This window comes from Octopus sinensis, linkage group LG1 (genome assembly GCF_006345805.1).
Source record: "Octopus sinensis linkage group LG1, ASM634580v1, whole genome shotgun sequence".
Classification (NCBI taxonomy): domain Eukaryota; kingdom Metazoa; phylum Mollusca; class Cephalopoda; order Octopoda; family Octopodidae; genus Octopus; species Octopus sinensis.
In genome coordinates, this window is record NC_042997.1 from 73,353,471 (window position 1) to 73,380,727 (window position 27,257).

Here is a 27,257-nt window from a genome sequence, read left to right on the forward strand (position 1 = left end):
AATTTTACAAACTTTACTCTTCCAGCTTTCCAGTGAGAGTCGTGCAACAACAGCCCTTCTCCGAGTATAATCTTAAGTCCTATCATGAGCCTGCTGCTTCCAGGCCCAAACATATTTTCCAATACCTCCGCCATAGTCCTCGAACAGATTTTGACAGATTCACCTCGCTTCCTACACATAATCTTTGGTTTTTACTTGAGAGAAGTTATCAATGGTTTCTTCATGGACATGTGTGGCACACAGACAGTCATTTTCAGCTATCTCACGGTGACAGTCACCCCTAGGTTACTCAATTTGGATTTTTCTATGCTTCTTTTAATCGTGATGTGCTCATGCCATGATATTCTTACTTTGATACTAGGACATTTTTATAGATTGTACTAGTCTTTTTTTTTTACATATCTCGCGGATATACATCACCGTTGGTAAATACATGTAGAATCTGGTGCTGATGAAGTATATGGACCATATAATGTTTAGGCACAAGAAGATAGCTGCAGGTTTCTCGAGTGTCTTCTCTACATCGCTTTCCGAGTTCCAATATTTAGTAGATTGAGTGCATATACACTACATAACATATAAAAATGAGGTACTTAAGTTTTCAACAAGCAAGATACAAATATGACAACAAGTGTATGAGTTTGCGCGATATCGAATCCATTTGGCCAAAATAAAGTATCTGGCTAAGGGTAAAACGATTCACAGCACAGAATTATATCTTTGGAAGTTTCAGGAGAGCATAAGTATGACTCACCCTACAGTAACACGTTATATTACGTGTCTATACCAGCGACTCTATTCAGAATAGTTCAACAAATGATCACATAGACACTGTAAACAACTCGTGGAAATGTTTGAAGAATGTGTGCAATATGCTACAAACTAGAGTTATGAATTATGCTGACAGTCTACTGCAGGCAATGTCAATCATCATAGTAAGCGATGTGTCAGATATAATTAATGACAATGAAGTGGGAAACACAAGAAAAAAGAATGAAAAAAGAAAAAAAAACGCATGCCCAACACAATACAATTGTAGCAGGAGGGGTGAACACCCAGGAATCTGTACAAAGATGCCGATGGAAAGGACTCCCAACTAGCGGAGCTTCGACACATTTTGAAAGACAAACTCAGAACACTTCGCAGGGCAGAGTGGCACACAAAACGAAAAAACACAAGGATTAGGAAGTAGAGATTTTCAGTTTCCAAACCGTTAAGATTTTCGAAGAAGCTGTTTGACGAACAGTAAAGTAGGTATCTCAAGAGTTGAGTGGATATAATAAATGTCTTCACCACTCCTGAATACGAAAGAGCTGGAGTTTCTCAAAACGAAATCCTTATGAGAACAGGCCCTATGGGGCTTGGCCTGAATAAATCAAGCCGAAATTTCAGTATGTTACTAACGTTGTAAAGTCATACTCTGCTCACGGACCCTGCAGAATACAGTGCTGCGTTATCCGAGGTTCATGCTGTAACTGTAGAAGTATCTAAAAGAGATCTGACGCAGAGAGAAAGAGAGAGAGAGGCAGATAAAGAAAGAGAGAGGGAGTGTCGCTAGCTAATGGAGAATTTTAGTAGTGTTTAGATCCAAGATCCACAAGGGCAATTCTAAAAAGATCGAACAGTTTTGAACCATTCCTCTACTTAACAGAGAAGAAAAAATGTTTCAGTTATCTTGTTCGACGGTTGGAAAGATTTTTTTTCCTAAATAATGGCTACGTTGATACATAAGTACAGAAATGCATGATCTCTGACACCTGGCTACTTAGAAAAGGCAGTTCTCATGTATGCATCTCTTAACAGAAGCAAAGAAAGATCACGAAGTTCTGGTGATTTTGCGGTTATCACTCACAAATGCCTATGAGTTGAGGCTGCATCATCTCAGTATATAAGTTACTATAACTGGTTGCACCATCTCAGATATCATTATTGCATTAACCATGAAGATAGTGGTCAAAGTAGCAGTGGTGGATTGTCATGGATTCAAGACAAAGATTGGCGCGCAGAAGTCATTAATAAGAGCTACTATCATAGAAAACTTTAACTGCAGCCTGTAGGACAAAGATGACATCTGCAAAAATCACAGTGGCTTTAAGGCCTCGATCATCAAGCTGGCAAATCTTGGTTGTCCGATCAATCTGATGGTGTACTGATAAAGTCTGAGTTTACCAGCATGCCATCCTGCTAAGGATATCTTGACTATTCGTACTATACGATATCAGTATATCAGCTGTATAGCCCAGACAAACAAGATCGATGGTTCTATGAAATGTTAGTTTTGTATATTAAGAAACCTACTCAAAGCCTAAACAATGGCACCCTTATTTCGATTATATCGGATTGATTGTATATGTACATCCAGAGAGACAGACAGACAGCCAATCAACCAACCAACCATACATACATACAAATATACAGAGGCAGGGAGAGAGCGAGAGAGAGAGAGAGAGAGAGAGAGAGAGAGAGAGAGAGAGAGAAAGTGAATTAAAGCTATAGAGGACCAAAAATCCTAAGAGAACTTAATACCCGGCATGCAGTTAGCTGTAGAGACAATATGTACATTTTACAGATTTACTCTTAATGCAAAAATGTCTACTTTCTATAATTACAATTACTTTTCGGGAAATAGAAATTCTGAATCCTTAAATACTTCCGGAAATTTCTTTGTGATTCAAAGTTTCATAAAAATCTGAATTGTGATCATTAACATTATTTCTTTACTGAATAGGACATCAAAAATTATTGAGTGAGTAGTCACACGGCGTCATTATATATAATTTGAAAACGTATATAATGCGGCTTCGTAACCGTATATCAAAATTTAAATGTAAATACGCACTTACAAATAAATGGAAATTATCTAATTAATGAGGTAGCATGTGATTAACAAAGCCACTAGTGAATCTTCTATATATTTTAACAGCCGCGATGCAGTAGTATTATAGTTAGTTGCTATAAATGTAAAGGTGATGTCTTAGATAGAAACAATTACAGAGGTATCAAACTGCTGGGCCAGGTCATGAAAATTACAAAGAGAGTTATAGCTCAATTGATTAGGAATAGAATTAAACTAGATGAGATGCAGTTTCGCTTTATTCTTAGGAGATGTACCACAGATGCCATCTTCTTAGTCTTGCAACTTACTTGGTAATCCTGCCGGTGCTGGTGCCACTTAGAAAACATCCAGTCCACACTGTGAAGTGTTTGGCATTATGGAAGGTCATCCTGCTGTAAAAGACATACCAGAACTGACCTGTCCTGTGCTGGTGCCACGTAAAAAGCACTCATTCCACTCTATAGGATGTTTGGTGTTAGGAAGGGTATCCAGCAATAAAAAAACCATGCCAAAACAGACACTTTTTCCTGGGATAGCCTTGTATCTGGTCGACTCTTGTCGAACCGTCCAACCCATGCCTCTATGGAAGACGAACGTTAAATTTTATTGTCAAATTTTGATTAATCACATTGACCATCTGCAGTTCGTTCTTTGGATCACATTCTTCTAATGTGTTAATGATAAAGGGATTTTTATGTATGAGTGTATGCGCGCACATATACAAGAGTATGTTTGCATGTGCATAAATATTACACGCGTGCGCGCGCACACACACATTTACACGTGCATGGTCATGTGTGTTTGTATTTTTGAAGAGATATTATAGTAGCTGTATTTGAAATCTTGCTACTTTCATTTATAGGCTAGCGAAAAATTGACATTGATAGAAACTGAATTCAGTGCTCCATTTTGTATGTTTCTAAAATCAATCAATACGGTAGTCATGTAAATTTAGAAACAGCGTCTACTCACCACGACGGATGCCGAACTAATAAATACAAAAATCACTGCATAGCCAACGCTCCACAGCCACGCTAAGTCATATTCTTCTTTCTGTTATAAAAAGAGAACAAATTCCATATAGCATTTTTTTTTTCCTTTTAAGAATTAAATAAAGCATAATATTTTAGCTGGTGCGGGAATGAAAAATTGCATCACTTGTCACCTGAAATTTTCTATGGCTTGCAAAACCTTCACGCAAATATATTCAGAAAATTATGCTGAGGATTATGCTATGTAGCAAATAATCACATATACCTAGCAATCCCGATATTCTAGCCAGTAATGAAGTATAGAATATCGCAATATTCTTTTCTACTCTAGGCACAATGCCCGAAATTTTGGGTGAGGGGGCCAGTCAATAAGCTCGATCCCAGTACGCAACTTGCACTTAATTTATCGACTACGAAAGGATAAAAGGCCAAGTCGACCTCGGCAGAGAATATCGCAATATTTTAGCTGGTGATAATAATGACGGCGACAACAGCGACGTGGAGAGATGAAGATGATGATGATGATGGTACTAATGATTACTCAGGTGCCTACATTTGTTTAAATTGCTTTTTAAAAGGATTGTTTCCATCAGACAATTTTGAATTTGTTATTAATTTTCCCCCACCAGACTGATAAGTGATTAGGTAACTAGCTGGTTAATCAGTCTGGTGGTAAGATAAGCCAGGTCGATTACCTCCTCATCAGACAACGAGATAGGATGACGCTCGCAAATGCGGAGTCTTTCCTATGTGAAGAATATACAGCGCAACATAGCCTACTAATTAGTGACATCAGAAATAGGAGTAGAAAGACTCTGAGAAATAGACCATACTGGAAAAGAAGGTTACGGAAGCTCAAAAACCCAGCAAACCAGCAAAAGTTTAGAGGCACTCTACTGGAAGCCTCTTATGATAGAGAGGAGGAGGAAGAGGAGGAGGATGGGACATATAGCTTAGAGAACAACTGGAAGCTCCTGTGGGCAATTTACTGGGGGTTGCTGACCAAATCTGTGGATGGTGTAAAGTCCCAGCTAGGCCAAGGGTGACATGGTGGTGGAAGGAGGTGGACAGTGTCACAGGTTTACATAGCAAGAGGAATAGCAGAAGGTAAGAAGTTTGCCAATGTTCTACAGCGTGAGTATCAGAGGCGTGAGGTGTTCAAGATTGCAAAGCAGTGTATCAGAAAGAATAGGTGGTAGGTGAGAAATGTGTGCAAATGGATAATGGTATACTTGTACTTAGTAATTCAGAGAAGAAAGATTCATGAAGATGCCATTATGAAAGGTTAATAAATGATTGAGAGAAGGAGAGTCTTTCAAATATCGAACCAATTGAGGGACCAGTCAACAGAGTTGATAGTAGTATAATAGATAAGGCAACTAAAGATATGAAGGCTGAGAAAGTCCATGAACAATCGGGTATCACTGCCGAAATTATTAAAATATCAGGCAGTGTGGGATACAGCTTAGACATTCGCCTGGTTAATCGGGTTATTCAGGAAGGGATTATCCTCAAAGACTAGTGTAGTAGTATTATAGTTAGTTGCTACAAAGGTAAAGGTGATGTCTTAAAAACAATTACAGAGGTATTAAACTGCTGGACCAGGTCATGAAAATTACAAAGAGAGTTATTGCTTAACTGATTAGGAATATAATTAAACTAGATGAGATGCAGTTTTGTTTATTCTTAGGAGATGTACTACAGATGTCATCTTCCTAGTGAGATAGTTGCAAGAAAAGTATTTGGCCAAAAGTGAACCCATGTACTTAGCTTTTGACGACCTGGAGAAAGCTTTCGACAGGGTTCTCCGCTCTCTTATCTGGTGGTTTCTAAGGAATCTAGAAGTAGAGGAGTTCCAAGTATAGAAGCAAAACCTGGAATCAAAGGGCCTTGCGTTAACCTAGCAAAGATCAGAGTTGTTGTTAGCAAGAAACATAAGATTTTGTTTCCATCAGGTAAATGGCTATGCTCAATATGTGGGTAAGGAATGGGAAGAAATTTCATTCGCTGCACGCAGTGTAAACAATGGACACATAAAATACGCAGTAGAATCACAGATAGATTAACAAATAAAGTCGCTTTCGTATTTGACAGATGTGCAGGAACAATAAGCACTAAGAGTACAAGGTACTCTGTGAAGCGTCCAGAAGGTTCTCATAAGGTAGTAGAGAGTTTCTGCTACTTAGGTGATCAAATCAGTAACGGTGGTGAATGCTCTGAAAGTATTGTTTCTAGAAAAAGAATAGGATGGAGGAAGTTCAGGGAACTACTACCTCTGTTGGCAAAGGAAGGTCTCTCTCTCACAGTGAAAGGTAGATTGTATGGATGTCTGTGTACGAACGGCTATACTCCATGATAATGAGACATGGGCTCTAAATGCGGAGGACATACTTATTTATATATATATATATATTATATATATATATATATATATATACATACTTTATATATATATATATATATACAGACATCCATATAATCTACCTTTCACCGTGAGAGAGAGAGAGAGAGAGAGAGAGAGAGCTTCCTTTGCCAACAGAGATAGTAGTTCTCTGAGCTTCCTCCATCCTATTTTTTTTTCTAGAAACAAAACTTTCAGAGCATTCACCACCGTTACTGATTTGATCACCTAAGTAGCAGAAACTCTCTACTACCTTATGAGAGGAAGGATATTATCCATTTAATGAAAAGCTTCGGACTTAGTATAACTATAGATACTAGCCTAAAGGTTGTCAATTTCTTAGACGTTTCCTTAGATCTAAATAAGAACATTTATAAGCCTTATAGGAAGCCCAATGATAGACTTCGTTATATTAATGTAGGTTCATGCCATCCCCCTATAGTATTCAAAACTTTAGTTAAAAATACTAGTAAGAGAATTTCTAGCCTCTCCTCCGATAAGGACATTTTTAATGGCGTTGACCCAGTATATAATAAGGCTTTAAAAGATAGTGGTTTTAGCGAAAAAATAAAATATACACCTGTTACTAACCCCAAAAGTATAGATGAGGAAAAATAGAAATAGGAAGATCATCTGGTTTACACTCCCTTACTCACCCGAGGTGACCATCAATATAGGTAAATATTTCTTAGTACTGATAGATAGATATTTTCCAGTTAACCATACTTATAGGAAGATATTCAATAAACAAAATTTAAAAGTTAGTTTTAGTTCAACTACCAATTTTAAAAATATAATCGCACATAACACAGAAAAACCACAAGAAAACAGCTGTTCATGCAGGAATAAAAAATTGTGCCTGCTAAATGGAGCTTGCATGTCCGAGACCATCATATATGAAGCTACCGTGGACTCTATAACTACTAAAGACACCGTTTCGACGAAGAAATACGTGGGCCTTACAGAGGGTAATTTCAAGGCCAGGTTCAATAACCACACCTTGAGTTTTAGGCACTGGAACAAAATGGTAAGCGACAAAATTATCCAATCATATATGTCATTAAAAGATAAAGGTGTCAATTACAACATCCATTGGAAGATTTTGGCCTAATGTAAGCCCTACACAAACGGCAGCGGAAGGTGCGGTCTATGCGACATGGAAAGATGGCTTATCTGGAAAAGTAGCTTAGACCCTACTACATGTCTAAACTCAAGGACAGAACTTTTCGAATAATTTTCTTTTTTTCGATGATTAAGTTAGGTTGTATAAATGTGCGTGGAATGGGGTCGAAATGGAAACAGGCTTGTTTTCGGGACGACCTCATTTCACATAGAATCGATGTAGCTGTTGTTACCGAGTCCAAGATGAAAGGACCCCAAGCGTTCTCACCACTTCTCAATGGTTACGAGAAATTTATTTCTCCTAGCCGGGAGGGAGGTGCAGGCGTGGCAGTTCTTTTCAGGAAGAACTTGGACTTACAGGTAAGTACTGTCTTTCTGGACCCAGAAGGTAGGCTGGTTGTCCTAGATGTGACGAACGTGAGTAAGCAGTCCTTCGGGTTGGTGGCTCCTAATTGACGTGGGCAGACCGGTTTGTTTCGGGAACTGGAGCACTTTCTAGTGACGTCCAAAACGGTAGTCTTGGTAGGGGATTTCAACACCATTCTCGATGCGCGGGTGGCTGGTGTAGGCTCGAGCGATAGGAAGGGGAATCCTGGCCTCAAGGCTCTACTAGCGAGCTTTAATCTAGTAGACCGTTTTCGACTGGATGAGCCGAACGTTCCACAGTGGACGTGGAGTAATAACGACGGCTCACGCAGATCGTACATAGATAGAGTATTTGTTAAGGAACGAGATAGGAATAGTGTTAGCTGTCCACAATCCTCTGTTGTGCCTTACACGGATCACAAACTTGTGACGTGTGAGGTACAGGTAGATAAATGCCATAGACAAGGTCCCGGTACTGGAAAATGAACAAGTTTATTTTGACTTGTGAAGCTTTCCGTACCCGGATTAAGGAATTAGTACAGAGGGCATTATGTGGCACCATCATTAATAATAGATGGTGGCTCGCCCTCAAAAGAGCCATCCGTTTGGAGTCCATTAGATTTAGCAAGCAGCTAAGTTTAGATAGGACTAGAATAGAGGGCGAATTAGTTAAGAACTTAGACGAGGCTATGGAATCTGGCTGTGCATCCGGAGTGTTGGCAGCGAGAGCGGTATTGTACCGTCACCTCAACGCCAAGCGAGGGGTGTAGAGTCAGAGCTAAGTTACGTGCAGAAAACGAGAAGGTATTACGTTGCCGATGGGCCCGTCGTGAGGAGAGTCAGAAGGGCAAAAAGTCCTGTATTATGTCCTTAACTGACGAGCAGGACCGCAAGATCTATGGACAGGAGGAGATGCAGAAGGTCCTTCACCAGCATTTCGCACGGCTGTTTGGGGGCGGTGGTCCGCTCGAGCGTGGGGAGACCTTAAAGGACTTCCAAGCTGGTGGGACTCGGCTCTCGGCAGGTGAGGCGGAGTGCTGTGAAGGATCGATCTCTCCCGCGGAGGTAAGAGGGGTTATGGCCGAGTGCGCCGGGGAAAAGTCGCCGGGGTTGGATGGTCTGCCCTATGAATTTTATTGTTGTATGCCGGACTTGTTCGGGGACATACTGGCAAGCGTCTATGCAAACTGGCAACAGAATGGGAGGATTCCCAGCTCTGTGAGTCGGGGAGTTGTGACGCTTGTCCAGAAAGACCCGAGCAAGGGGGACAGTATTAGTAATTATAGGCCATAACTCTACTTAATGTAGAGTTTAAGATTTTGGCCAAGGTTGACGGCTGTCGTGGAGAAACTTGTCGGGAAGGCATAGACATGTGCAATCCCAGGCAGGTCGATCCAGGATAATCTTCACCTTCTCCGCTACACTATAGATAGGGTCGGGAAATTAGACGGCAAAGGAGGGGCATTGGTCCATTTAGACCAAAGTAAAGCGTTCGATAGGGTAGACCATCGGTACTTGGCGGCGGTCCTCGAAGCGGCTGGGCCCTGGCTTCTGCGGGTGTATCTCAGCTATGTACAGCGGCATCAAGTCCACAGTCCAGATAAACGGTTACCTAACGGAGCCGTTTTCGATCAAGCGTTCAATTCGTCAAGGGTGCCCCTTGTCCCCGCTTCTGAATGTTTTGGCTCTTGAGCCATTGCTGCGGAAGCTGGAGAAGTTGGGAGGCAACCCTAATGAAATCGGATGCGGTAAGTCTGTTTCTGCCCATGCGGATGACGTCACCCTCATCGTGTCCAACGGAACACAGCTACCTCGGGTGGCAGGTGCTCTCCATAGATACGAAGCGGTGGTAGGGGAAAAAGTTAACAGGGACAAGTCCAACGGTTTGCGCCTCGGCACCTGGAGGAACAAGCCGATACCGTCCAGTGTTGTTGGACACTGGACGGATGGTCTTGCTAAATTGCTCGGAGTCTGGTTTGGTCCAGACTCCCAGACGGAGAAGAATTGGAGCGAGGTAACGAGCAAGGTGGATGCCATAGTACGGAAGTGGTCCGGAAGGCATCTTTCCTTGAAAGGGAGGGCGGAGGTGGCACAGATGTTTATAGTCTCTGTCGTCACCTACCGCCTGACCGTCGTGCCTTGCCCCGATTCGTGGTTAAACAAGTTGGAACGACTCCTTTTCCGCTTTTTTGTGAAAGGAGGAAAGCCACTTGTGAGACGCCTCCGTGTGTTGCCAGGAACCGCTAAAGGGTGGACTGGGGATGCCTTGGCTAATGATGCGCAAGCATGCGTTGAGGCTGAGACACCTCTGGTGTTACCTGAAGGATAAGGTGTGGAGTTCGCTGGCAGAGGAATTCTTCTCGCGACCGGCCTCTATGGAGGGATTTACACCCGGTCTCATTAAAGGACGTAACCTGACTTCATGGCAGAAGGACAGGCACTCTGGCTGATCCACAAGATGGGCAAGGCCGGCAGCGGGAATACCACCTCCGTGTTCTATAAAGGGCTGGTAGAGGGAAAAAATGACGACGTCCTAGGAAGGGCTCTGGGGTTCGATGAGGATCAACTCTCCAACCTGTTTAAGAAGACTTTCAGGTCGAGGTATTTGGATAATTACCAAAAATCCCTGACCTGGCAGTGCTATAGGAATGCATTACCTGTTCGCGAGATGTTATCCAGGCACGGAATGTCAGTGCCACCGACGTGTCCAAGATGTGGGTTGGACGATGAAACCGTTCAACACGCTTTTGTACAATGTCGGGAGCTGTCAGGCTTGATAAGTTACGTGGAACACGTGTTGTCGCATCTGGGACGAGTACAGCTGTCGGCTGTATCTATAATTAAGATGATACCGCCAACTGGACTCTCAAAGGAAGGTAAGGCTTGTTTTTACTGTACGGTGGCAGTATTGAAAGAGTTTGTATGGAGAACTAGATTGGAAGGTCTAGTGAAAGGGTCCTTTATCTCTGGCCTCGGTTTGTTAAAATACTTCGGATATCATCTGAAGAGCAAGATGGGGTTGGAGAAGAGGAGCCTGCCACAGAAAGAGTATATGGAACGTTGGAAGGATGTGATGAGAAAGGTGGGTGAGAGTAACCCAGCTTAATCATCGAGGAAAGGAAAATCAGCTGCTGGGATTTATAGACTGCCGGGTTCAAAATTGAAACTGGTGCCTCGCATTCCCTTTCACTGTACATAACTGTTTAAAATAAAGAAATAATAAAAAAAAAAGAAAACATACGCACTAAAAGTTCTCGTGATAAAGGCAAAAGTAAGCCAAGGTTTCGTTTCAAGGCAAAGTAAGCCAAGTTTTCCTACAAGTTACATAAAATTTTATTTTTGTAATTTTTATAATTTCATTCGAACTCGCATAGCATTTTTGTAATTGTTTTGTCCTGTAATGTCCCAATTCTATGTTAGATCACTTGATCATAATAAAGATAAATCCAATCGAAAATCGCTTTTTTTTTGGTGTCGGAATTTTTTATTGCGTTATTGGTGTGTCGAGGTTGTGAGTTCGAGTTCGTTGGTGGAGGCCGTTGAGGCGTGGTGAATGTTTTTGGAGATGTTTCGAAAATGCAAGCCCAGACGTATGCGGAAGCAGCAGACAGAGGCTTGACTGCGAGTGATTTAGAGCTGGAAGAAGTGGTAGTCGAGAAAGAGACATTGGAAAAATATTTCGACGGCTTGAAGTAGGAAGATGATTGTGTGAGAGTCACACCGTCTGAAGAAGAAGCAAAAGAAGCGGAGAAACGTATGATAACATACAGAACGTGGAGCGTGGCTTCAAAGAAAATAGAAGTGGCAGAGACGGAGGAAATAGAGAAATGTCTGCAAACGAGGAAGAAAATACGCTACAGTGGTCGTCCATTTTAAAAATGAAGATGAAGCAAGAAGGAATGTCACGAAAATTCTGAAATCTGAAAGATGGACATTATTACCAAGTTACTGCGGAAAGAGTGCAGTAAGAATAAGAATCGGTAGGATTTCGCCGGAGCTTAACATGGAAAGGATTCTAGCGGCAGTGGTTTTCAACTGCAAGGAAAGCATTGAGGTGTTGAAGGTGGAAAGGTCAACAGAAGTAAAGTGGTGGGGTTATGCGGTGCAGGCATTGGTCCACATTACTATGCCAGACCTCTATAACATCCCGGAGGAGTTGGTGTTCCCCGACGAGACACGTCTTAGAGTCGTGGTGGAGGAGAGACCCCCAGTGTGTTACAAATGCAAAATAAGAGGCCACATGAAGGATGTGTGTCCGCTGGGAGAAGTGCAGGAGAAAACGATAGCACTGGAGGCTTTAACGAAGGAGTGGAAAGATACGTGTGTAGAGGAGGAAATCATCACTACAGATAATGTGGAAAGTGGTGAAGAGTTGGAGAAAGAAAATAGAAAGAGAACGCGGGTGAAATCACCACCCAAAGAACAAAAAGAGGAAGAAAAAGCGAAAAACAAGATTACTGACGAGAGGGAAGACCGAACGTGCGAAGGGAGTGATGCAGAAGCAAAAGCAAGTGAACCAACAAAATTAACTGGAGAGGAAGAATGGGACAGAAGAATGGAAGAGCAGTTGAAAGGTCTATAAGAGAGGAGGAAGACCCAAAGGAAAGAAACACAGAGTGGTAATATTATATTTCAAGGACAAAAATACGGAAAAGATGTTGGCAGGTAGGAAAAGTTTAATTAGAGTAAAGTTGAACCCAGAAATATATGATGACCAGTGGAAGGCGGTAATCGTGGAGAGAGAGACATTGGAGAAAATGAGAGATGATTATAGTGTATGTGAATGATTATATGTACGTTATGACACTTTGCCAGCTATTGTGGATCAGGAGAGGTTGATAGAATACCTGACAGATGAACGACCAGTATAGCAGAACTGTGTTTTAATGAAGCTGCGAGTTATGGGGGGCTCGTAAGCCGTTCCATCTAATCCATTATAAATATTCATTTCACTTCATATTTTTCAATTTTTTTTATTATATGTACCCCATGTCCTGATTGTGATGTCCCCTCTTAATTCGGGCCTTAGTGCCTATAATAAAGATAAATCCAATCGAAAACCGGTGATTACCGTACGTTGACGAGAGGCAAAAACCTCGAAACTATAGCCTGTATGTATCACTTAGGTTTTCGAGAGGGGATGACCTCCCTTTGCGAATATTAGAAGGCACAGAAAATTTGTCTAAAGCCAGCTGGAGACGATGATCTCCTGGGGCTAAAAGCTTCAGTAACACCCACCCCCAGTGGCTAGCCACATTGAGATGGCTAGTACACTTTATGTTATCATTGGATATGTTATACAAAATTCATATTTTATATCTCTAAAGAGCAGAAGCGTTGTCTATAAATGCTTATCGATATAGGATTTCATAATAGGGACAACTCATCTGTGAAACGATCGTAAGATGCTTTAAATATTTAATTCAAAACTTTTAAACTGTCATATACATTATATATTTATATTTATACATATTTACATATATTTTTTTACATATTTATATTTATTTATTTATATATTCTTAATACAACTATTTTGCCACGTTTATATCTTTCTGAGGAGTTTTGATATTGATTTCCTTTCCTAATGTTAATAATAGTATATTAAAAAATATGTATGTATATGTATATATATGTTAATATATATATATTATATATATATATATATATATATATATATATATATATATATATATACATATATATGTATATTATATATATACATATATATGTATATATATATATATATATATATACATACATATATATGTATATATACATATATGTATATATATATATGTGTATATATATATATATATATAATATATAATATATATATATATAAATAATATATATATATATATAATATATATATATATAATATATATATATATATATATATAATATATATATATATAATATATATATATATAATATATAATATATATATATATATATATATATATATAATATATATATATTATATATATATATATATAACGATTTAGGAGTGACCCCAACAGGTCACTCGTCCACAGAAAGAGCAGCCATAACTCACACCGCCAAGTAATATTAATTCAGAAATTAGGTGAAAATTTAAAAACATTTACCTAAATTCATCTTTTAGACGTTGCAACGTTTCTGTGTCATTAATGATTAAATAGCTTAATTAAATTAAATTAAGCCAATCTACCATCATTAATGACACAGAAACGTTGCAACGTCTAAAAGATGAATTAGGGTAAATGTTTTTAAATTTTCACCTAATTTCTGAATTAATATTACTTGGCGGTGTGAGTTATGGCTGCTCTTTCTGGTGGACGAGTGACCTGTTGGGGTCACTCCTAAATCGTTATATTTATATATTTAGTCGATGACTATTTTCTCTTTTTCACCAGGCCGCTGGTTGCGATAAATTTCTATTGAATTTTTTGCTACCCTAAATTGACTATATATATATATATATATACAGTTGCGGTCAAAATGTTCAGAACGGCATTGTTTTTGTCAGAAAAGTAGGTATAAGTTTTTATTAAAGTTGTCTCTTCAGAGACAATAAATACAATATTAATTGGTATTGTCTGAGATTTTGGTGTAATTTGAGTGGATAATACAAAAGTTATGGATGATATAGTGATTTACTGCAAAAACTATGGTGGCCAAAATGATCAGAACGATTGAAAAAATAACAAAATAATCAAAAAGTGACGGAGAATGCTGGAATTATTTCATATTTAGTGTGAAGCCCTTTAGCTTCAATCAAAGTTTGATATTTTCGACTGCATGGGGAAATGAAATTTTCATTTTCTTGCTGGGTGACCTTATTCCATTCTTCCTGAAGGGCATTCCATAATTGCTCGGTTGTTTTAGGATTTCTGGCTTTCAAACGTTCTCCTAGAATATTCCACACATTTTCAATAGGATTGAGGTCTGGGCTTTGAGCAGGCCAATCCATAACAATAACCTTTTCAGCCTTGAGGAAGTTCATGACCACCTTAGCCTTGTGACATGGGGCATTGTCCTGCATGAATATAGGTGGTCGCTTAGTTGAATTTCTCAGCACAGGCAAAACGTGATCTTTTACATGTTGTTTATAAACTCCTGCATTTACCTTTCCATGTAATCGCAGCAAAGGGCCCACAGCATCTCCAGATATCATCCCCCAAACCATGACACTTCCTCCACCGAATTTAAATCTAGTCTTAAGGCATTTAGGTGACAATATTTTACCTGCTTTTCGACGAACGTACCTTTTCCCATCTGAGCCAAATAACATAGACTTAGATTCATCACTGAAATGCACCGTTTGCAATTTTTCTTGAGACCACAACACATGTCCGGTTGCAAAGGTAAGACGACACTTTTTATTCTTGGAGCTGATCAGTGGCTTCACTGCAGGTGCTCTTGCTTGTAGGTCATGTTCAACTAAAGGACAAGACACAGTTTTTCGAGATACAGTTTTCTTCAGTACAATGCTCATTTCCCAAAAAACAGCAGCAGCAGTTTTAAATCTGTCCTTTTTAACCAACTTTACCATAGCACGATCTTCTCTCTTGGTCGTTTTTCTTGGCCTACCTGTAGACTTTCTTGCTTCACACGAACCACAATCATCGTAGACCTTAAGAATACCGTGAACAACACTTTTTGACTTGTTAACAATCTTTGCAATAGACCTAATACTTAAATTATCCTTCTTTCGAAGCTTAATAATCTGTTGACGAATTGGTAACGGAGTAAGTGGCATTATATTAACAAAGTACACTGCAAATATTCTTACTAATGTTTAGTAAACGAACTGTCACGTAAACAAATTCAAAACATTAGAGTTCGACGGTTAAATATACTAAAACATGGAGTAAAAGCAACCGTTCTGATCATTTTGGCCGCCATGGGTTTTGCAGTAAATCACTAAATCATCCATAACTTTTGTATTATCCTCTCAAATTACACCAAAATCTCAGTCAATAACACATAATATCGTATTTATTGTCTGTGAAAATGATAGAATATAAAACAGCTTTGATAAAAACTTATACCTACTTTTCTGACGAAAACAATGCCGTTCTGAACATTTTGGCCGCAACTGTATATATATTTATATATATATATATATGATCTGTGTGTAATTACCATAACAAATAACAGGGAGAATGTAATGTATTCCGAAAATCTATCGCCCAAAGTACAGTGCATTGATTTTTACTTATTAGAAAGAAGAGTGATGGAAGTTGTAAGTCAATCGTAATCGTGAGAGCACATGAAGCACATGAATCACAGAGATCGATGACGACATTTAATTTTAAAGCTTATTGTTTTTATCTTCGCTGCGAGAAGTGTGACGAATATAATCATATCATAAGACAAGTCAAGTGGACATAATTGATTGAACTTCTCACTTTTGTCACAAAATCATTATGACATTAGAGAATTAAAAAAAAGTTTGTGCTCAGTGAAAAATGTTGCCATAGTTTGTGGCAACAAAAGCAGCCTAGCATTCAAGAGATCATCGTGTTGCATCATCTGAAACCACCTTTCTGCTAGTTCTTTGATCCCACACAGATACTAGTTCTTGTCCTTCGAGATGAGCTTCCCTGCTGAAGCTTCCACCTCCTTTTAGTTGATGAAGAGTGGCGGGTGCAGGAAGTGAGCTATATTTTCAAGAGGAGAGCTTCTGTGAAGGAGTTCTTTGCCTCGAAGGACAAGAACTGGTGTCAGTGTGGGATCAAAGAACTGGCAGAATGGTGGCTTCAGATGGTACAACACGATGGCCTCTACTTTGAATGCTTGGATGCTTTTGTTGCAGCTTGACGAATAAAGCAAACAAGTTCCCAAAATATTGCAAAATTCTTGACTCAACACAGTAACCCTGATTTCTATGAAATACTGTAGTGCATTCCACTATATTGACATTTTTGTTATATATTTTGTGGAGTACGGAAGGTTGAAGGACAACGTCAACACAACGTTATTTGTTGTAACGAGCCGAAATAGCTCAGTTGGGAGAGCGTTAGACTGAAGATCTAAAGGTCCCTGGTTCAATCCCGGGTTTCGGCATCCAGTGGTTGGACTATTTTTAAAGGTGGTGCACCAGCATAGCCGCGGTCAAGTAAACTGAAACAAGTAAACTAAACTCTACATAATAACTGGTTTGAGTTCCACGAATTCATTAGGATTAACAAAATACATTTATTCTATTCTTCGGCAATTATTGCATTGCTACATTTAAGAAAGGGTAATAACATCACCATAATAATACTGAATAAGAGACACTAAGACTACTATTTTGTTAAGATCAGTTCTAATATCTTCATAAAGGAAAATAATATTTAATGCCTCCTCAAATAGAAAGGCTGATATATTATAAGTAGATTCAGTACCTTAATTAATTACATTTTATAAGCTATTCTAAGAGCACTTACCTCAAATAAACTCTCTTGCATGTGTAGTTTGGTATTAAAAAGCAGAGTTATACCCTGGTGCAGCAAAAATCCGATGATTCCGACAGTCATTCCAATTAAGCCCATCACGACCCAACGCAATGTGTTAAATCTATTAATAACAAAAATTACAATAACAGTACTACAGCTGAAACTACTACGACTACTAAGATTAAATAATAATAATCATATTTGTTAGGAATTTTTGCACAATGATAGCAGCTGTGAGGAAGGGGCAAGTCGATTACATCAGTTCCAGCGCTCGACTAGAACCCGAGAGGGACAGAAAACTCAGAATGTATAACTGTAAGTTTTTTTCCAGCATGTCAAAGATTCTGTCAGCTCGCCACCTTAAAGATGATCCTTTCTACTATAGGTACAAGGCTGCAACGCTTGGTGAAGGTGCTAGTCGATTACATGAACTCAAATGCTCAACTGGTACTTATGTCATCAAACCCGAAAGGATCAAAGGCATTGTCGACATCGGCGAAATTTGAACTTAGAACGTTCAGACGGACAAAATACCGCAAAGCATTTTGTCTGGACTGCTAACTGTTTTGCTAGCTTGCCGCCTGACCACGTCAGTCGTAACAGATATATGACCATGACAGTGGCAACAAAATGCAACAACAACAACAACAACAATAGAAGCAACAGCAGCAGCAAGAGTAACAACAACAACAACAGCAGTGTGTGCACATCACGGGAAACGTAAGCAAGAAAATGAAATAATAATGAGGATTATGAGAATTTCTTTAATGGCGATAATAATAGTAATAATAATAATTACAAACACACCCTTTAGCCTGGTAAGGCAGATTATATAGAGATGGAATCTCAATAAAAATACTCGTAGGAAGGAAAATTCCAGAAATCACTCTCAAGGAATCACGAAAAAAAAAACAATAATGAAATAGTTAACGGCGTGAAGGAAGCTGGAACCAGTTACGGCGAAGGTCTCACGCCCGGTATGGAAGTGATTGGTTACGGATGATCTTTACAAAGCAACAGATCACATACAAAACCTGCGTGCAGCTAGACACAAGTGGACGAGTACGCTATACTCATACTCATTGAATGTCATGAAAGAACAAAACTAGAAGGCAGTAGTGGAGGAGGACGACGTACATAATTTCAATGTCAGAAAATAAATTAATGAATCAAGTGAGCGTGATTAGGCCGAAGAATTAGTTAACTGAGGCAGAAATATTTCAGATTACTGAACGTTTAAGGGAAGCTGCAGGTGAGCAACAAAGGTTGATTAGAGTAGAAACTGAAGCTAAAGAATGTGAAGTTAAAGGCAGAGAGTAAAATAGACAACAGGAACACGGGAATTATAATAGGACTATTAAGGCTGCTGAGGAGAACTGTTACAAATTGAACTTTGTTACTGATGAGTTTGATTACAGAGAACAAGGACAATTATAGATTATTCACTTCAATTACAAAGAGGAGTAAATGAATGCTCCTGAAGAAAATATCCCGATAAGTATGTGAAGGGTTCATAGGGGCATGATGTATGTAATTGTCAAAAAGATAAATGCTGTTATATCACATATCCAGACAGCGGACATAACGCAACAAGGACGACGGCGGAGGCGGTGGCGGCGACAGTGGTGGCAGCGACGGCCACGGCGACGACGACAACGATAACGACGACGGTGACAACCATGACGACGAGGGTGACGACCATGACGACGAGGGTGACGACGACGACGATTACAAAACGCTTTTGACCTCATACCGCGTTCATGGATCCTGAAATCGCCGTTCATCTTCAAAATTTCATCCGTAATTACAAATTTTCTGAAGCAAAATATGTTATAGTGGAACACGAATCTCCAATTATATCACTCTAATGGAGTACTAGCTTCAAACAATATTAGCATCAATTGGGGAATTTTCCAAGGTGATTGACTTTCGCCTTTAACATTTTTTCATAGCTTTAGTACCTCTTAGATGTGAATTTAACAGAACAGGGTATGGCCATAAGATTGAAAAAAAAAAAGCCTTAAAACTCTACGGCACAAAAAGTGATGAGTTTGAAGACTTGTTACATACTGTAAAAGCATTCAGTGATAACATCGGAATGGAATTAGGTCTTGATAATTGTGCCAAGGCCACTTTCGAGAAAGGGAAATTGATAACACCAAATTCAGTCGTATTAAGTATTGAAACAGATACAAGAACTTGAGCAAGAACAAACCTATAAATACCTAGGTATAAAAGAAGGCCCTGACATTCAGCGAACGATTAGGAAGGAATGCTATAGAATATGAGTTCTGAAAACTAAGCTAAATGCATATAACAAGGCATTCGCCATAAATTCCTTAGTTGTTCCAGTTGTTACTTAAAGCTTCAATGTGTTGAATTGGAATATCCGTAAAAGAAAATCGACGGAAAAAATCATAAGTTGCTGATTTGTAATAAAATATACGCCAAAAGACAGACGTGGATCTGATTTTACTTTCCCAGAGCTCTAGGATCTAGAAGCTTAATCTACAATTGGTCTGGCCACATATCTTGAAACACCTAAGACTGGATGTTAAAACTCGTTGAAAAGCACGGGAGGCGTAAGAAGCTTTATTCTATCTTGGAAGAGAGGAAATAATTTTCTATTGATTTCATGCTGAATATCCTGAAGGAAATGTGGCAGTTGTTGCTGCAAAGAAAGTAACATAAATGGCAAAGGCAGTAAAATTAATTGGCTGGTAGGTTGGAGCAGAAATCTCTGCATGGAAAATATGTGACCCGTTGCAAGCATGCATATGTTGACCAGAAGCATCTTCATCAAAGGCTACGAAGCATGGGCTCAAGGTAAATAGAAAAGGTTTCATGTTAGCTGCTCAATATCAAAACTTCTTGACCCGGAACTACCAAGTCAACGTGATGAAAAATTGAATAGATCTAGAGTGCCGGTTCTGCAATGAGGAAATTGAAACAATGGAGCACCTAATCTTTGAATGTAAATTTTAATCGGTAGTAAAGTGTAAATCAAAACATGACACTGTTTGATATGCCAGCATCATAAAATCAAAATTGGTGACAAGTAGTATAAGCATGACTTTGAGACTGTAGCTGAGGGAGAAAATGGGATCTTTTCTAAAAGATGGACAGAATTTTCTACTTAACTAAATAATTTGAAACTTCGTATACTCTTAGAATGTGTCTGTTTTGACCTCAATTCATTTTTTTCTGCCGTGTTATTCGTCCTTATCCATGTCTTCTGTCTTCAAAAGCTTCTCGCATGTTTATTTCAATGTCATCCCTGACTTACGGAACGATTACTTGTGTGTGTGTGTTTTTGTTGTGTATGTGTGTGCGTGTGTGTGTTTGTTGTGTGTGTGTTATTGTTGTGTATGTGTGTGTGTGTGTGTTTGTTGTGTGTGTGTGTTTGTTGTGTGTGTGTGTTATTGTCGTGTATGTGTGTGTGTGTGTTTGTTGTGTGTGTGTTATTGTTGTGTATGTGTGTGTGTGTTTGTTGTGTGTGTGTGTTATTGTTGTGTATGTGTGTGTGTATTTTTGTTGTGTATGTGTGCGTATGTGTGTGTCTTTTTGTTGTGTATGTGTGCGTGTGTTGTGTATCTCTTAAATCGAGGAATTTCGTCGCCCAATAAAAATATTAACGATATTTTTTGAAATTTGATATCATTAATATTTTTATTGGGCGACGAAATTCATCGATTTAAGAGATACACAACACAGGCACACATGCACAACAAAAAAAAAACACACACACACACACACACATACACAACAAAAAGACACACACACATACGCACACATACACAACAAAAACACACACACACATACACGACAATAATACACACACATACACGACAATAACACACACACACACAACAAACACACACACACACACACAACAATAACACACACACACAACAAACACACACACGCACACACATACACAACAAAAACACACACACACAGGTAATCGTTCCGTAAGTCAGGGATGACATTGGAATAAACATGCGAGAAGTTTTTGAAGACAGAAGACAGAAGACATGGATAAAGACGAATAACTCGGCAGAAAAAATGAATTGAGGTCAAAACAGAGAATACGATTGGTTAAAATTCGAAGAATTAAACTACCTAAAAGTTACAAAATACATTTTTCTCAAAAAAACTTTTTGAAATTAATGTTTTCTTTTGACACATTCTAACAGTATACGAAGTTTCAAATTATTTAGTTAAATAGAAAATTCTGTCCATCTTTTAGAAAAGATCCAGAAAATGTAACGAGTCTTTGGGACATTCCGGCACATACAGACAGTACCATCAACGCGAATACGCCGGTTATTGTGGCAAAAGACCAAAATAATATCTGTTTATTGATTGACAGGAGTATCCAATGTGGTCATTATATTTCGGCAAAAGAATTTGACAAGCTCAGCAACTATAAAGATTTTGCTCGTTGAAGAAATCAAGTATTGAGAAGAGCATTGTCGCTATGCGAACGACTTCCACTGTGTAAATGATATTTTTTGCATAACTTTATTTGATTTGGTAAATGAACAACCTGGGGTGTTTATTTACATGGCCTACCAACGTATACAGTGAGATTCTCTTCCCTACGTGTCACGAAAACACTCGGGAATAAAAGGAACCAATATTGTTGGAGGCCAATACACCGCAAGGCTTGACAGAGAAGTGAGCCTAAGTAAAAGCCAACAATGGATCAAATGCTCTGGACTAAAAGCTGAAAAGAAGGACTGCTTCTCGCTGCACAAGGCCAATGTCTGAATACGAACACGTATAAAAGCAAAATAATGAAAACAGCACAATGAGACAGTTGACCACATTATCTCTGGCTGCCCAACCTTGCCAAATTTGAATATATATTGAGACATGACCGAGTAAGTAGTTATATCAACTGGACAATATATCAACACTACAACGTAAAAACTGATTATAGTTGGCATAAACATGTGCCAAACAAGATACAAGACAACGTCCAGGCCACAATCCTCCAACAAAGAAATCAAAACGATAAAGAAATAAAAACTAATCACCCAGGCGTAATCAAGGATTGAGAAAAAATCACCTGCTTACTGATAGACATAATCACTTCTGACCAAAATATTGTTCTAACAGAAGTGGAGAAGTCGTCAAAGTACAACGACCCCGAAACTGAAATATTCAAGATGTGGTTCATGAAGGTGAAAACAATACCAGTAATAATTGGAGCATTGATCATGACAAAAAACATGAGTAAAAACATAGAAGCTATACCTGGATCCTCAACACTACACAGAATCCAAAAAAATTAGCCCTACAAAGAGAAGCCCACATCCTACGCAAGACAATATCGATTCACTAATGAAACCTAACAAAACAATCCACATGCACAAGACACACTCTATATAGCAAATATCCAATGAAATAAACAACCAGCTGCAGACTAGTTGCACACGCATTACACACACAACACACAATACAAGCATTAATACAACAAATGACTGCGTCACACTACATGAAAAAGAGAAACTGATGCAATAGAGTATCGGGAAGAATTTGCACTCCTCAAACAACGAAAAATAACACACAACGTTGCGCGGATTACAAAAGACCACGTACCCGAAAATTGAACCAAATTCTGATTGAAAAATCAGCTACTGGATCAAATCTTCCCAACACACAGGAGCTGGACGTACCCCACAACCGGAATATTCCAACAGATGGCCATCCATGCTCGTCACCAAATAATCAAAAGAAAAAGAAGGTAAAATGGTCTAGGGAAGATAATAAAGAAGTTCTTGGGGCCTTCTACCATGCCATATATTTCCCCACAGATAAATCTAACACTGTACAAACAAACTTAAACTGGAGACAGAAACACCCTGAAGTAAGACCCTACATAGACAGTAACAAACTTGCCAACGTCAGAAGAAAATTACTGACTGAAGTAGAGATTGATCAAGTTAGACAAGCAATATCGGATAAAATGAACGAAGCTGCAGCTAGAGAAGATAATACAGAGGAAATAATTATAGACCAGCCCAGGGCTGATAAAAACGAAGTAAGGATTGAAAGAGTTAGTATAAGTGATATGCAAAGTGAAATACTCCCTGAACCAATCATAAACACAAAGACAGATGAACATCAAATAGATAGAGAAAGTCACACAAATATTGACCCAACAGAACTACATGAGCTAAAAAATCAAATCATGATTAAATGGCTGAAAATTAAAGAAACCAGCAATTAAAATCCGCAACTCTAACCAAAACATGAAAATAATTGGTAAAATCCGGCTTGCACTTAAGGATATAATTTCAGCTAATGATGTTGATATCACAAATCACGACCACCTATACTATGCATCCGCGACAATCTCAACGATCCTATGTGGTGTAAAGATTAGAAAACGGCAACATTCCCACAAAAAGCCTTCTTGGCAAGAGCGTCTGCAACAACAAATTAAACGATTTAGATCTGACATTGAATATTAAGGCTCACAAGACTACCAAACCTACAAAAACCCAAAAATTGCTGAAAAATACAATATGAAAACTATACTTGATATTGATGCCACCATAGAAACCATCAAACAAAAGGTATCTGCCAAAGCTGCCCGCATAGCGAGGTATGAAAAGCGTGTTAGATTTTTCAAGGACAACAACATGTTCAAAAATAACCCCAAGAATTTTTACAGGAAGATAGGAAAAACAGCGTTTACTGTAAATTATGTACCATCAAAAGAAGTGCAGGGATTTTGGAATAAAATTTGGGCAGAAGAGAAAAAACACAACGAAAAGGCCCCCTGTATTGACAGAATATCTACAGAACTGGACCCCTTAGAAGAGCAAAAGTGGGAGGGTGTCAAGGTAGAAGATCTGCTCTCAGGAGGTCAAGCAAATGGAAGTCTCCAGGAAAGGATAAAATTCCTAACTTCTGGCTGAATGCCTTCCCAGAGAGCCATGAACTGCTAACAGAACTGTACAATGATGTTTTGCAACACCCTAGTTGGATGCTTCCTTGGCTAGTTAATGGGTTAACATTCCTGCTTCCAAAAAGTGAAGAAACAAATGAACCAAAAAACTATAGACCCATAACCTGCTTAATAACTATGTACAAAACGCTAACATCTGTCCTGACGGAATATACTTATAGTTTTTTAACAGACAGCAGCATATTCCCTAATGAACAGAAAGGATGTAAACGTGGATCCTACGACTGTAAAGATCAACTACTCATCAATAAGATGATCTTAGAAGATTGTCACAAACGACACAAAAACTTATCAATAGCCTGGATAGACTATAAAAAGGCTTTTGATAGCCTACCACATAGCTGGATTAGGAAATGCCTTGGAAATGTATAAGATAGCACCTACTCTGCGAAACTTTTTGACTGTAAGTATGAGATCATGGAGAACCACACTAACTCTGAACAGTGACAATGAATCCCTAAATGTTGGTGATGTAAAAATTTCGTGTGGCATTTTCCAGGGTGACTCTCTGTCACCACTCTTCTTTTGTTTAGCCTTAATACCTCTCTCAAAACTGCTCAATGACGCGCAGTACGGGTATAAAATGTTTGATAAAAATATAAATCATTATCATTTACATGGATGATTTAAAGCTCTTTGCAAAAAATGACCAACAACTCAAGGGCTTACTACCGATAGTCAAACAATTCAGTGACGACATCAGAATGCAATTCGGACTCGATAAATGTGCAAAAGCTACCTTTATCAAAATGACAGAAACATCTAACGTTAACCTTGACCAGCAGAATGTCATAAAGGATTAGACCCAGCGGAGAGCTACGAGTACCTAGGAGTAATTGAAGGGAACGGAATAAGGCATTCAGAGATGAAGGAAAGGATCAGGAGAGAATGTTATCGAAGAGTGAGAGCAATACTCAAGACAGAGCTGAATGCAAGAAACAGGATCGAAGCGATCAATGCATTAGCCATACCAGTTGTGACTTACAGTTTCAATATCGTTAACTGGTCAATTACTGAAAAATGTCAGCTCGACAGAAAAATAAGAAAACTGTTGACAATGCATAGAATGCACCGCCCTAAGGCAGATACAGAACGACTTTATCTGTCAAGAAAAGAGGGAGGCCGTGGTCTTTTGAAACTGGCAATAACAATGAAGATTGCTACAATTGGCCTAGACACCGACCTGAAAAAGTCTGAGGACTGGTTGTTAAAACTTGTCTCAAAACATGAAAACAAGAAAGCATCATACTCAGTAACAAACCAGGCAAAGGAATATCTAAGTGAATTCTGAATACAACCAATTTCGGAATTAGAGATAGACATACAAGAAACAAGCAAAGAAAAAGCCAAGCGCATGAAAACCCGTGCCAAAACTGCTGCCTTAGATATTCTGAATAATAAATGGCAAGAAAAACCTCTCTATGGCAAATACCCAAAGAGAGCGAATAATGCAGATATTGACAAAGCCCTGACCCATCAATGGCTAATGGTCTCTGGCTTAAAATCTGAAACAGAAGGGGTTTATCATAGCAGCTCAAGATCAATGCCTACCAACAAAAAACTACCAGGCCAACATATTAAAGAACGGCAGTAGCCCAGCATGTCGTGTATGCCGACAACAAAATAAAACCATTGATCATGTTGTCTCCAAATGCAGTCTTCTAGCGCCTACAGAGTACCTCAGCAGGCATGATAGAGCTGCACAATATGTTCACTGGGTAATTTGCAAAAACCTGGATTTGCCCCATGAAAAAAACTGGTGGGAACATAATCCACCTCCAATGCTTGAAAATGACCACATCTCACTCCTCTGGAACTTCACCATTCAAACTGACAGAAAGATAGATGCAAATAGGCCAGGCATCATATTGAAAGACTTCAGACAAAGAACATGCCTCCTCATTGATATGACTGTCTCAATCGATATAAACGTATCTGTCAAGACCTACCAAAAACTGGGCAAATATAAAGATCTTGAAATAGAAATCAGCAAAATGTGGAACCTGAAGACTAAAACAATACCTGTTGTCATAGGTGCCCTGGGAATGATAGCGAAAGGGACTGATTGCTACCTAACTCAGATACCAGGAAACCCCAAAATGGCAGAAATTCAAAAGATAGTGCTCATGGGAACTCCTCATATCCTACGCAAAATACTCTCTATGTAATCCCAAGGTTTAAAACAAACTTTTTTTTTAATGTATTAGACATTCACTAGCACAGCACCAAAAAACCCCCAAATATATGGCACACTAGGCATAACAACAACGTGAACTTCCAACCTGTTGTCTCTTGAGGTCTCTGGGTGAGACTTGGAGCCAACTTGTACAGACATAAAGCAAAAGTCAAACATAGAATAATAATAACAATAATAATAATAATAATAATACTCAACTTTCTCAAAAAGAGATCAAGTGATAGAAGATAAAAGACCGAGAAGAGTATAAAGAAGTAATATACACTTATTACTATGCATTAGGTAGGCCATCTCAAGAGAGACACACCGCAAACTCTTACAGTATATGGAGAACACGGAATCAAGACAGTAGGCCCTATTTGGACGAGAACAAATTAGCAAATGTGAGGAGGGATATCCTTAGAAATAACAGACTCACAGACAGTGAAATAAGCGCGATCAAGCACGCAACGGAAAATGACATAAATATAAGACACAAAGGAAATGAAGAATCAGATGAACAGTATAGCCCGCCACGAGGCTTAATTGAAAGACTGCCATCTGACCAAAGTACGCAAAGGCCTGAAGATACAAGAAATTCTATTGTACCTCTTAAAGATAGCCAGGAAAACGAAAAAAACAACAGTAACTGAAGATCTCGCATTTGCTGAAGAACACAGAGAGTCTATGGCAGAAATGAGGCAGAAAATCCTGAATACGCTTGAAGTTGTAAGACATACAAGTATGAATGATAGAGAACCACTTCATAAACTCTCAAATACAAACCAAAATAAAAAACAAATCCAAATTGGCAACTATGTAACAAATGAAATAATACGAGAATTAAAACCTGATTTTACTGAGTTAAATGAAATTATTTACGCTTCTGCTAGGGCAATTGAAACCAGCTGTATGCCCCCGAAAAAACAAAGAAAACAAAACCTGGGAAGAAATCAA

The 27,257-nt window shown here is 38.8% G+C and overlaps 1 protein-coding gene across 2 annotated transcripts in view; it reads right to left on the bottom strand.

Moving 5' to 3' along the window:
- The window catches only part of LOC115218801 (chloride channel protein A-like), a 242,837-nt gene that overhangs the window by 161,953 nt on the left and 53,627 nt on the right, over positions 1 to 27,257 (bottom strand). For both annotated transcript variants that reach the window (XM_036501937.1, XM_029788739.2), the window contains exons 4-5: positions 17,134 to 17,263; positions 3,809 to 3,889 (exon numbers count right to left, since the gene is read on the bottom strand). In XM_036501937.1, coding sequence (XP_036357830.1) covers positions 3,809 to 3,889; positions 17,134 to 17,263 — 211 coding nt within the window. The remainder of the gene's footprint in view (positions 1 to 3,808; positions 3,890 to 17,133; positions 17,264 to 27,257) is intronic.